The sequence below is a fragment of the Nyctereutes procyonoides genome, unplaced genomic scaffold, assembly GCF_905146905.1.
Source record: "Nyctereutes procyonoides isolate TBG_1078 unplaced genomic scaffold, NYPRO_anot_genome, whole genome shotgun sequence".
Taxonomy (NCBI): domain Eukaryota; kingdom Metazoa; phylum Chordata; class Mammalia; order Carnivora; family Canidae; genus Nyctereutes; species Nyctereutes procyonoides.
In genome coordinates, this window is record NW_026575126.1 from 13,829,940 (window position 1) to 13,843,135 (window position 13,196).

A 13,196-nucleotide genomic window follows, 5' to 3' on the forward strand; every position below is an offset into this window, starting at 1 on the left:
TTACTTTTAAGTCTAGAAATTTCTCACTATCTCACTTTTAAGAAGACAAAAACACCATAGATTTTGTCCTGAATTGGTTGGCAAAGACATCATTGGCAAAGTTACGCAAAAAACAAAATGAAAAACATAAGGCCTACTTATATAATAATTATAAATGCAAAAATATGTATAGGTATATTGTTTGAATAATCTAAAATATTTGATGCACTCATGTAAGCTAAATAAACAAAAATTTCACTTTTTATATATCTTCTATTCATTTCTTCTAGGATAATTGAAATGTCAGTTAAATTTAGGCAAATCATTCTTTGATCAAGCAAAAGAAGGGGCCATATGAAAATTTCTTACCAAGTTTATCTATCAAACAAAAAGGAAAATTATTATTTTCTTTTAATAATGCTTCTCATATAAAGCTACTTCAAGCAAGCATCTGCTAAATGCTTGGGACTATTTAAAGTAAATAAATTGCTTGGGAGCATCCCACAACTCTTTAAGCGTTCTTTAAATGACGATAAGAATCAATTGAAATCATAAAATCCCTGAGTTTAAATGACCTCAGAGGTCCTTTAATCCAACACCCCAAACACTATTTGAACACTTAAAATGGCAGATGACTCATTATTTCATTAGGCAATTCAATTAAACTTCTAACAAATTTCTTTCATAAGGAGCCAAAAGCTTTCCTACAAAATAGCACTTCAAATATTTGAGATCCATGATCATGTACACTACAACCAGCTTAATAATATCCTGTTAGTGGAGCAATCCCCCTTCCAAGTATATATCCAAAGGAGTTGAAATCAGGATACAAAGAGAGTTCTGCACCCCCATGCTCACTGCAGCATTATTCACAATAACCAAGACATAGAAACAACCTAAATGTTCATCAATAGATGAATAAAGAAAATCTGGTATATACATACAATGGAATATTATCCAGCCTTAAAAAAAAAAAAAAAAAAAAAAAAAAAAAAGGAAATCCTGTCTATGCTTTTCAACGGGAAGGTTAACCCTGCCTTAACAATTGTTTCTTTCTTCTCTTTACCCAGGCTGCATGATACAGTGGGAAGATCTCTGAACAGAAAGGTAGGAAATCCAAATGTTTGAGGGTTGTTATGTTTTTAACTTCCTGAATGACCTCTGCTTCTTCTTGTAAGGTGAAGAAGATAATCTAGAGATTTTCCTCAGGTATTCTCCAATTCAACCTTATGCTCTGTATTGAATAATTATAACAACACTGTTATTTAACCATATTTACTGTAGATTCAGAACATGATATAGAGAGAAGGAAAAGCAGTCTGTAGAGAGGAAAGGATATTTAAAAAGAAAACATAAATGGGTTTGAAGAATGAAATCAAGAAATTCAAAATACAAAACATGAAAAAATTGCAAACCAATCCCACATACAAGTGATTGTTCCACGCCAAAAGTGATGAAAACCCTCCAAATGATGGAAGAAATACTTTACCTGATGTTTAGTAGCTTCAGTGCATTTAGCAGCACCCCTCTTTTTACATCATAGTCTATTTTCTGATCAGTTCCAAAGCTTGGAGCTCGATTAATCTGAAATTTACAAAGAAAACAATGAGATCAGCCACTTTTTGGTAGGTTAATATTCAATACATATTTGTTAAACCACTGCACGATCCCCAACCAATAGGAAAACTATAATAATCTCAAAGCTCTACATGGTAGATGGCCCAGTTACCACTGCCACACCTCCCTTCCTCACCACCCTAAATCAAGGAGTTGAAAGGAACTGAATGCTGTTACCACCACTTTCCCCCTGCTGCCTTAGCTCAGGATCTTAGGTCAGCATTTGCGTCCTCTCCCTACTCTCCACTGTCTCCAGCCTAGTACCCCATGCATTCTTGGTTGTAAGTTAAGGGAAGTTACAGGTGACTCATCTTGACAAAAAGGTTAGTGGACCAGTATTAACAATAACAATAATGATGTAACAAAAATAATATGCATGATACCAATAAAGTGATCATTTATGCATTTATTTAGCATGTAGAAACTAACAGTGCCCTCTTTTCACTGCTTCAGATCTCCTGGATGAATTTGTCTATTGCTGCCTAAAAAAGTAAATTATTTTCTTCCTATCTGGATCAAACAATTAAATCATCAATTTTCATTTCCACTGGTTATATAACTCAGAAGATACTATTTAGGGTAGCTTCAGACTAACCTCTATGAGCCTCTCTAACTGTATAAGGACTCATGGGAATAAGAGAGCCATTTGTAAGTGTTCTTTCCAACATCATTTCCAGGATTTCATTAAGATGAAAAATAAAAAGTAAAGTAACTGAATATACCCTGAAATCCATTATACAATATAGTACCACTTCAAGAGGTTGGAAGTTTTGTTTTTGTCTTTATTGCTATGAAAACGTAACTGGAAAAAAAATGTAACTGGAACAGCAAGTGTTTATGAAGACTACCTAATCAACTCAGTTGGCTAGAACACTGCTGAGTTCAAAACTCCAGCTTAGCTTCATGACCACCACCTAATTTCACAGCTTATCTCAAAAAAACACAATGTCACTATAGTCATAGAAGAGAGTTGTCTTACATAATTCCATTCCACAAGAGACAAAATAACTGATGGTATGCAGTTTACAACTGGCAGCTATAGAAAATACAAGTAGAAGTATGCACATGGAAGCTAAACAAACAACAAAAAGATCCACTGTAATCCCATCACCTCGTAGATTGTTATCCATTTGATAAATGGTGTATTGCTAACCATTTGATAAATGATAAATATTTGCTATGCATATATATTGGTATATTTATTTTACCTTCCAAATACATATCTATACTAACAATACTATTCTATAATCCAAGTTTTTCCCTTAACAATATATCATGAAAACCTTTCATGCCATCATTTTGATGCATGGTATTCCACTTATAGGGATAGGCCAAACTATATTATGCCTTTGCTGACTGCTGATTTAGGTGGTGATGGACATATTTCTGCCTATGCAATGTGGTCTCAAGGAGAAGGGAGCAGCTAGGTAATGGCAAGAACATCCATTTATTCCAGGCAAAATTTAATGCAGGTAGTTTATTAATCTGCTTCAAACTCAACTCTTAAGTATTTCCTCTTACAAGTGTGAAGAAAGGGTACAGTAACACATTTTATATGAAAAAATTTTAACCGGTCCATACTGATTCAAATCTCTGGAATTTGTAATACAATTAGCAATAGTTCTGTTGCTACAAAGGACAAGGTTATAAAATGAACCAGGCATTTAGAAACCAATGATTAAGCGGTTCACTGAAATGTTATCTATCTTTATACAATTCCTTAGATGCTCCATTCCAAAATTGCTATCTGGAATACTACCAGACATATCCCTCCTCCAGGATAGTAGTAACCTCAGACTCTCTTATCTATCTCAGAATATTCCTGCTATTACCATAAAAAAGAAATTGATCTATGAAGAAATATACCCACACTAGATAAAACTAATACATGAGAAAGTAGAGAGACTTTTTTCAATTCACATCTTGGATTTTTCAAAAGTTTTATGAGAAAGTAAAAACTAGAGACAGAAGAAACTCTGAAAATCAAGGTTCCATTCAGTCAAAATCCTACTTTGGGGTGCCTGGGTGACCCAGCTGGTCAAGTGTTCGACTCTTATCTTTCGCTCCAGTTGTGATCTCAGGGTTGTGAGATCGATCCCAGCATTGGACACCTCTCTCTCACAAATAAATTAATCTTTAGGGCAGCCCCAGTGGCCCAAAGGTTTGGTGCCGCCTTTGGCCCGGGTTGTGATCCTGGAGACCCAGGATCGAGTCCCACGTCAGCCTCCCTGCATAGAGCCTGCTTCTTCTCCCTCTGCCTGTGTCTCTGCCTCTCTCTCTCTCTCTCTCTCATGAATAAATAAATAAAATCTTTAAAAAATTTAATCTTTAAAAAAAAATTCTACTCTGTGATGTGGATGGCTTCTTTGGTTCTCATTTCCTACCCCAATTCTAGAACAAACAAAGCTCAGCAGAGGTTAGAGCCTTAAAGTTCAGTAGCTTGTAAATGCATGCAAAAATTGCAAACTATTAGAAAGCAAATTAAATTAATAAATACTATTTATTGACCAACTAAATCACAGTTTTACTATCAAAACAAGGGAAATCATTTCATGCACATATCAAAGTATCTATTATAGATTCTATGCTCCCTAATTAGTGCTGTTCTCTCTGCGTAATTTCTTCCCACCCCAACCCCATCTCTCCCAACCTCCAGTCCCCACCACACCTTCTATAGCCTTAAACACTCTGCTCAGGTGTTCCCTCCTCTGCAAAGATTTTTTAACTGTGAAATACACATCTGTACACAGGGAGATTAATCACCTTATTGTTTGTTCCCTACTTATCCTTGTAAATATTACCACGAGACATATCTGAGTCCCCACTCGGCCAGGATAAATATTCTGTCTTCTTGTATCTCCACCCCCTGACACAATGACTTGTTGAAATTAATTCAAGTGTAATTAAAGTGTTAGCAGTATATTCATACCCTACCCAATTTCCATATTTTTCCCCAAAAAAATGTTTCTGTGCTTGAAAATTTCTGCAATTTTGCTACTATGAATCATTACCTGCAATTATTCCAGTTAACTAAAAGTTATCATATTCTCAGATGCACCTTCTATCTTATTCCACTTGATGGTGCCAAAAGGTTTTTAACAACATATGTTAGAACCACTACAATTGCAGCTGGGAGAAAACACAAAGAAGCAAGATCTAAATAAGATTCTTTTAATTGTTTTAATATAACAAATGTTCATTATCCATAGTTATTGCTTACTGTAAAGTTTTTGTAATGGTTCTGACTGATCTGGAAAAATGATGAAGTAATGAAACAAAAATGAAAATATGTTAATGCAAACAGTGCTGTCTAGCTTTTGATTATTGTTGGGTTTTTAAATGGTTACTGATCTGGACACGATGATGAAGAGGAGAGGAGAGTATGAAGAAATATTAATGCAAACAATGTTTTGAGCCTTTAAAAAAAAATACAGAATCCAACCACTCAGTCAATTCTGATTTACCAAGCTCATACAAAGCTCCAGTTAGACAAATGCTTTAAACACTAGTTATCCGGGATCCCTGGGTGGCGCAGCGGTTTGGCGCCTGCCTTTGGTCCAGGGCACAATCCTGGAGATCCAGGATCGAATCCCACATCGGGCTCCCGGTGCATGGAGCCTGCTTCTCCCTCTGCCTGTGTCTCTGTCTCTCTCTCTCTCTCTCTCTCTCTCTGTGACTATCATAAATAAATAAAAAAAAAATAAATGCCATATACTATATTAAAAAAAAAAACACTAGTTATCCATAGTCATTATTCCCTGCTATAGTTTCAATTCCACTTCATGCATGTGCCTTCACTTCTTCCCCATCCCATCAAAGATAAAAGGCAAGTAGCAGGAACAGGAAAAAAAAAATAAAGTTAAAAAACAGGAAGGGGTAATTGCAGACAAAGAAGGAAACCTAAGGAAGAAAATATCACGCCTTTGTAAGGTACAGAGTCAAATGCTTTCATATCTAAGTAATGAAGGAAGCAAAAATATAAGCAAAATTCCTCACATTTATCTTTTTTCTAGGACCCATGCAAAAGCAAACTTTGAACATCTGATGTCTGTATTTGACTGGAAATAGAATATACTTTCCTGGCACATAGGAAATTGAACACATACACACACACACACACACACACACACACACACACACACACAACCATGAGCCCTCAAATTGGGAAAGTGTTCTTTCCTAAAAATATATTTTGAGTGTCTTGATTATCTATCACTTATTCAATTTGCTTTTTCAAGTTACAGATGGAACTTCCAACTTCAAAATCATTAACAAAAAAATAATCAGCTTAAAATGAAAGGTACTTGTTGATTGGACCCTCTATAGTAATATGCTCCTTAATGTAACTAATCTAGTAAACACGAGTGTTTGGGTATGTGATATTTTGCTGATAAAGTTTCCCAAACACAGTGTTCTGTGCCCACGCACTCTATGACTCCAGATCAGGGGTCGGAGAGGGAACTACTGAATGGGGTAGTACTGGATCACAAGACTTCTAAGTTTTCTTCTGGATGTAACATAAATATGACTGGAAGGGAAGGTACAAAAATCTTGAACAGAGACTATTTTTATTTTTTCCTTATATCATTTCTTTATTTCCCTAATAGGAAATGATAATGAGAGAAAAATAATGATGACTCTGACCATACCAGAGGCTGGCAGCAAACCCAAAAGCACAAGTTAACAGTCTGGACATGAGAGGAGCCCCAGGCATATTATATGGCCTTAAGGAGAATCCATGCCAGCTGGGGTATGAGGTACTGAATACTGATTAATGAACCAATCGGAGCCTCTCTCTTCTTGGAGAGTTTGAATGGGGAACCCAATGAAGACAAGGAGGCTGTGGTCCTGAAGCCCAGGCACCCACACAGAGGAAAGACAACATCCAGAAGTCATGAAGTGGTAGAGGCCGTGAGGCTGGGAAAATAGTGGAGAAAGTAGATAACAAATCAGTAAAAGCAAATTCAATTAAAGTCCTGGCTTAGAAATTCAATCGATCTTAGTTTGGGAAAAGTAGTATCAAACACATATCCGTCAATTCCTGGAAATGTTCTATTCTCTGAATTTTTGTTTTCTTCCTCCCACATGCTCCATTCAGGCCTCTTTCTGTTCAGTTAATGAGTCAACTATGCCAAGTACACATTGAAAAAACATTTGCGTTCATGCACAAGAGCAGTAGTAACTTCTCTTTCTTAAAGAAATGCCTTACCTCCAGAAGCCATGGCTTTAGTTTTCTGTCCAACAAAATATCAAATCCCAGGACTTCGAAACAGACACTTTCACTTCCTGGAGGTTGGCCAGGTCTGCACATTCGATAGGCATGCAGGACATGAGGTTCTGCTACAATCAAAGTCTTTACAACCAATTCCTGCACGTATAGTGATTTAAAAAAAAAAAAGGTAAAAATGCCTTACTTTTTTTGTATCTTGTTTACATATATGGAAATAAGGCCTGGACTTACAAACCAGCACCCTGGTCAAGTTCACAAAGCTCTATGGCATGTGGCCCCTGCCGCTGCTCTGATTCCGTTTCATGCAACTCTTACCCTGCTCATTACATTCCAGCCTTGCTTGCCTGCTTAGGGCCCCTGGCATTAACTGTTCCCTCTTTCTGGAACACTGTTCCCTATACTCCCATGCCTGGCCTTGACATTCAGAAAGGCCTTCTGTGACCCTAGAGTCAAAGGTAGCCACTGTCATCTCTTACTGCACCACTTCATGCCGAGTAGAATCAGCTGATCTTTCTCATTTTGTTAGAGCCATGTCCTTGTGCCAACACTAGTGCCTGCCATTTAGTAGATGCTCAAAAGTACCTGTGAACAAATAAGTAAAATAAAATGTGGCTTCTGTCTGTTAAATAAAGAAGGCTAGAATCATATGCTAGCCTTCTCAGAAACCATACAGAAAGGTTTAGGAGTGGCAGGGGAAAAAAAATTCTAAGGAGAGTAAAGCACTCTCCTTACAACAAACAACATAGACAAAAGCTGGAAGGGCGGGCAGAAACTAGGAGAGGTGGGCTTCTGTGTGTGGTGATGATTTTGCAATTCACAAGGTTTATCTGAGTTGAGAGTCCTGCTGACTACAGAAATAGCTGTCCACAACTGCTGGGAGGACACACAATACTACTAGAGTGAGTTACTAATGCTAACAAAACAAAGAGTTTATTGAAGTTTAAGAACAAGCTATGGATTGTGGAAAAACTGCTTGCTGGGGTTTTTTCTTAGAATATATTGTCTTTTTAAGTCCCTCTCTACAGGTATAGGCGACATAGCATGGCAGGTAAGAACTCGCATCCAACGTCAAGCTTTCCGGGTTCATCCCTGGTTTGCTACTTGCTATATGTACAACCTCAGTCACGTTGCTTAAACTTTGTGAGTCCTACTTTTCCCAAAGGTAAAGTGGAAATAGTAATAACATCTACTGCAAAAGACTGATGTAAGACAAAATGAGACTCCATGTAAAGCTCTTGGCACAGTGTCTAGAACAGAGTAAACCTTCAGCGTTAACTACTACCATTGTTATAGTTTTCAACCATTCCTCCAGAACACTACCTCATACGTCAAGTCAAAGACAAACATTCCACTACATGGTGGGAGCAATAGTCACTACATGGGAGAAAAAAATGGGACACAGCAATTAATTCTGCTGTCACCCAGAATCCCCACCCAGATCATATTTGGGGTTTTAGAGATGCCATGAAAGGTTATCCTCAGAACATTTTAATAAAAATAAAAAACTGATGGTAATACTAAAGTATATAAAGATAAAAGACCAAAAACCACTTCATGTAAGTCTTTCAATACATTAGTGAAGCCACGGGAGAATAAGAAGAAAAAAAAAGTTAAAACCTTGGCTAATAAGTGTCTGCATGAAGCAACACAGGCAGGATGGGGAGAGTGAATATTAATAGACCCTGAATTACAAATTTGTGTTTATTCTACATAAAACACACATTTGTAAGGAATGCAAGGCAAGACTGCAGGTATATTTGAAAATCAGGGATGATACAACCAAACACAAATCAAATTCCACTAATGCTTTTGAGAATGTCCAGCATAGTGTCATTGCTTTGAAATATGATTTGTAGATTTGTACCTAAAATATATAAAAAGCACTCAGTAAGGATGGTTTTATGAGTGATTATAATTGTTGTAATCTCCATGGCTTGATTTTCTATTGATTTCTTATTCGTTCTTGATCTGCACAAAATACATATCTCTGTGCTATATAGGGGGTACTATAAGTTAGTTTTCATAAATAGTTACTTTTTAGATAAATTACCCCTCTCAAGAAAGGTCATTGGAAAAAAAAGTCCTAAGTTAAATTCATGAACTTTGTAAACTGTGACATTAAGAGAAAAATTTACTGATTGCCTTCTCAAACTCTTCCCTTTTTATATATTATTTCATTAACTCATGCTAAGCAGATATCTTTATATATAATTCTTAATAAAAGTAAATATAATTATAAAATATGTGCTTGGAAAAGTTAATAAGTTTATTAAATATTAAATAATTGCTTATTTGTAGATTGTTACTATACATTCTAACCAATGTAGGCAAGAATAATACAAAATTTACCCATTTATAGAAGAGATCATAAATGTTTCAGAGCTTAATAGATGCACATTGGCCATATTCCAGCTATATATGAAAATTATATTTTAGGCTCTAAAAGAAAGGTTCCTTTCCATACCCTCTTATTTATATTAGTCTTACTTCTATACCTTCTATCTAATTTAATTATGTAGGGGAAGTACCACTTAAAACCAATTTTTCTCTCTGATTAATTTTCTCTACACATTCTTCACCAAGGCAGCCCAATAAATTCCGCCTTTTCACAAGGACTTCTCCAAAGAAGTGAAAACCCACTTGGAAGTGAAAAATTGCGTAAAGAAAAAGGAATATCACACAGCATATAAAACTTTCTTGTTCTCACTGAGATCAAATGATCTGTTCATTAAATCATCAGGTATCATCATAAATGATCTCCCATCAACGAGCTACTGCCCCAAAATAACAAATCTCACCCTTTTGATGCATCTAACTTGCTATATAATAAATCATCATTATTAAATATTTTTATTAAGTATTAACATTATTAAAATATTTTTTAAATTTCTGCAAAATAGGCATTGGTAGTAAGTAAATAAACACAGCATTATCATAATCAAATTTCTTATTTGGATGTATTTAGATTATCAGGAAGATAGAATAGAAAGTTAACAGGTTGGTGGGTCTCTAACAAAATCCAGCTGACAAACATTTTTGCTGGAACCCCTGCATTTCTAAAAAGTTTTGAATATGCTGCCAACATTTATTTATAAATCAAGAGACTTAGAGCTTCCACTGACAAATTAGAAGAATGAATCACACTAGACCCAAAATACCATGTGGCACCAAGGCTGGTGCTGAATAGTATCCACCTCCTTCAGATGTCTTACACTCTTCAAATTACCACAGTTCCCAGCACACGCTATTTACTTCTATCCAGACCATTTCACTCCTTTTTACTTGTCTGACACCCAACAGTCTCTGGATTTACATTCTGTGATATATAGAAAATAAGGTGTAAAAAATATCAACCAACAAAACAACAAAGGGATAAATATAATAATGCTGGCTTTTCTGATTTTCCTGAAAGAACCAAATTCAGGTAACTATGAACTTTCATGTCCTTTTTCATGGTAGATTTATTTAAATTATATCATATTTGCTCCCAAAGGAAAGCTAAATCATATTTCATAGTCTATCATATTAAGTCCTCTTCTAACTTTGAATACCATTGTGATACTTCTGTTAGGATTAATAAACAGTCAGTTTCATCTAGGTTACCTTCTCAGATATGCTTCCTTTTCTCTCTTTACACATATCATTTGCAATGCCATCCACTGCCATGGCTTTAATTATCAGTTACATCCCAAATGTATACTTTTAACTGACTACTTAATCTTTTTAACCTGAGAAAACATTTCAAGTTCAATAAGTCTCTGTTAGAACTCATTGTCATAGTCTCATAACCTTTTAAAAATTTAGTCCAGGCATCAAAACCTCCAGGCAGCCCTCCTCCTATTCTCACCCACAGAAAGCTACCATATGTGGTCTTCCTCTACAGTCCCACAGAATCCAATGCATGCCTCTGTTGTTGTACATGCTAAATTACATTTTATTAACAATTTTTGTGTGGGTCTTTCCTACCAAACTCTAAGTTTTTTGAGGAACTGTATCTTCTAAATCTTCAGATTATTAGCCAGAAACAAGCCTATACTATGGGTTCACTAAGTGTTTACTGAATGACTGGATGAAATGAATGAATAGAACTTTTTCCCTTCACTTATAAAACTAAGCTCTACCTCTTTTCAAAATAAGTTCCTTTCTACTCTATTTCAAATAAAGCCACATCCTTCTCCCCATAATTCCTCCTTAAAACTGCAGAGAAACATTTGAATGCTTCTCCCTGATTTCTTGGACATTGAGTTAACCTCAAACTTGACCTGTCATCTCTTCTACTGTGGTTCATTTTGGGCCATTCTTTTCACTTAAACTTCCTCTAGGTGCCTTCCTCTACATACTCTTGGTCTATACTCGAACCCATCCTATACCCATTTTTCAGACTTATCCTTTAAATTCATAGGCTTTGGCCTTATTACTCTCCTTTCTGAAAATCTGGAAGGAAGGAATCCTTACTGCCTACACCAAGTTAAGCTTTGATCTTTCGGACCTAAAATTTTGCCTCAATATATTGTCTCAGCCATAAATCCCCACAGAATCCCCAAAAATACCATCCATGCCAACCCCAGCCACTTATCACTCTTCTCGTACATCTACGCCTTTACTTATGCTTTGTTTGCACCTAGAACTCCCTCTCCCCCATCCCTAGCAGTAAAAATACTGCTTATCAAGATCTGTTACAATTCCCACTTCCTTCATGAAAATGTTTTATCTGCCCAATCTAATGTAATCTCTTCTTCATTTAAAATCTGATGATCCTTTAAATTAACCTGAGGAAAGAGTTATTAATTGTGAAAATGGTATAATCTTACTGAAATATCACTCCAAAACTTAGCAACATCATGTTGATTTGCTTGTAGGAATTCTGTAAACCACTTGATGGAACGTTTGCTGCCTTTGTTTTCAGTCTCATCCCTTTCAAAACGCTCATTGTGCTTGTTCACAGAGTAGTTTGTTAGATGCATGTATAACTGGGTCTGTAACAAGTAAGAACCAAAGTTGTTATCACCTATGAGACTCTAGAACTGTGAGGTTTCACAGAATAAGGGAACCAAGGATGAAAGACAATTTTAAGCATAAAATATATAGATCAACAATTTCAGGATGATTTAGGTAATTTTCAAATTAAATGGAATGGCACATTTCCAATAAAAGAATTATAAATGTAGTCATCTACAAGGTTACTTTACATATTACTCAAAAATATATCTACCATAAATAGTATTAAAATAATAATAATATATAATTACATGAAAATGTGAAATTATACACTGCTAAGTAAGAAAAATGCTGTTGTTGTTAATTTGTTTTTAATGTTTTTAGTCACAGTTCTCACCCAAACTTGTTTTGGAAAGAGAATTTTCTGAGAGAACATTCTATGTTTTTTTTCAAAGAAAAATAAAAAATGAAATCTCAAGTAAGTAGTATAAACTAAACGGCAGGCCTACCAAACACAACCTCTGCCTTCCCATAGGGACTGGGAAGCCACTTGAACTCATTCAAGAGACAGAGTGCGCTTAGAATCAGCAGACAGAAGCACCACCCGATGCTGTGGAGTCATTAACAGTAATCATTAACAGTAAATTTACAGTATTCCTTTTAGGAGCTGTTATGCCTTACTCTCTTTACATTCTTACATTTGTTGATACTGTTATCCTCAACTAAAGCTTGAAAAGGAATCCAAAATTTAAAACCTCTCAGTATTGTCAACTAATACACATCTAATGGTTCCATATCAACCTAGCATAAACATTCATCAAATCTATCTAATCCCACCCTCATGATTCTACTCCCATAAATTACTTTGGATAGCAATGTTGCATCACAATGAATATATACTTCATGTACATTATCATTATCTTGGTTAAGATACAAATAGCCAAGTATATTTGTATCATATTTTATCTTCACCGCAATTAACTTAGATCTACAGTAACATTTGAAACAAATGTGCAGAACTGATCATTTGAGCTACATGTAGTTTACTAACCCAAGTGCTCATCACTAATTAAGAATTTATTTTTTCATTCGCTAAATAGTATTTAAGGCGTACCTATTTACTACCTGCAGGAACTGGTACTGGGCACTGTAAATACAAAATAAGCAAGACAGACATAGTCCCTAATCTAACAAAACTTAGAAAAAGCTTTAAATTAAGTGATATTTTAAAAGAGCATAAATCTTCTGCTTGTCTAATCATAACTGCTTGATTTGAAGAAAAAGGAAAGGAATCAAACCATAGCCCATAGCATTTCCTACTTTCCAAAATATAAATCATTTTTAAATTTTAAAAAAGGTTGGAAAGTTTTTGAGGGACTCTCCATTTGGCAATAATTTCTTAAAATAAAGAATAATGACAATGATAAAAACT

The 13,196-nt window shown here is 35.4% G+C and overlaps 1 protein-coding gene across 3 annotated transcripts in view; it reads right to left on the reverse strand.

Annotated features, from left to right (window-relative positions):
• The window catches only part of TTLL7 (tubulin tyrosine ligase like 7), a 145,332-nt gene that overhangs the window by 67,225 nt on the left and 64,911 nt on the right, over window positions 1-13,196 (reverse strand). For all 3 annotated transcript variants that reach the window (XM_055341163.1, XM_055341164.1, XM_055341165.1), the window contains exons 8-10: window positions 11,638-11,802; window positions 6,806-6,964; window positions 1,469-1,563 (exon numbers count right to left, since the gene is read on the reverse strand). In XM_055341163.1, coding sequence (XP_055197138.1) covers window positions 1,469-1,563; window positions 6,806-6,964; window positions 11,638-11,802 — 419 coding nt within the window. The remainder of the gene's footprint in view (window positions 1-1,468; window positions 1,564-6,805; window positions 6,965-11,637; window positions 11,803-13,196) is intronic.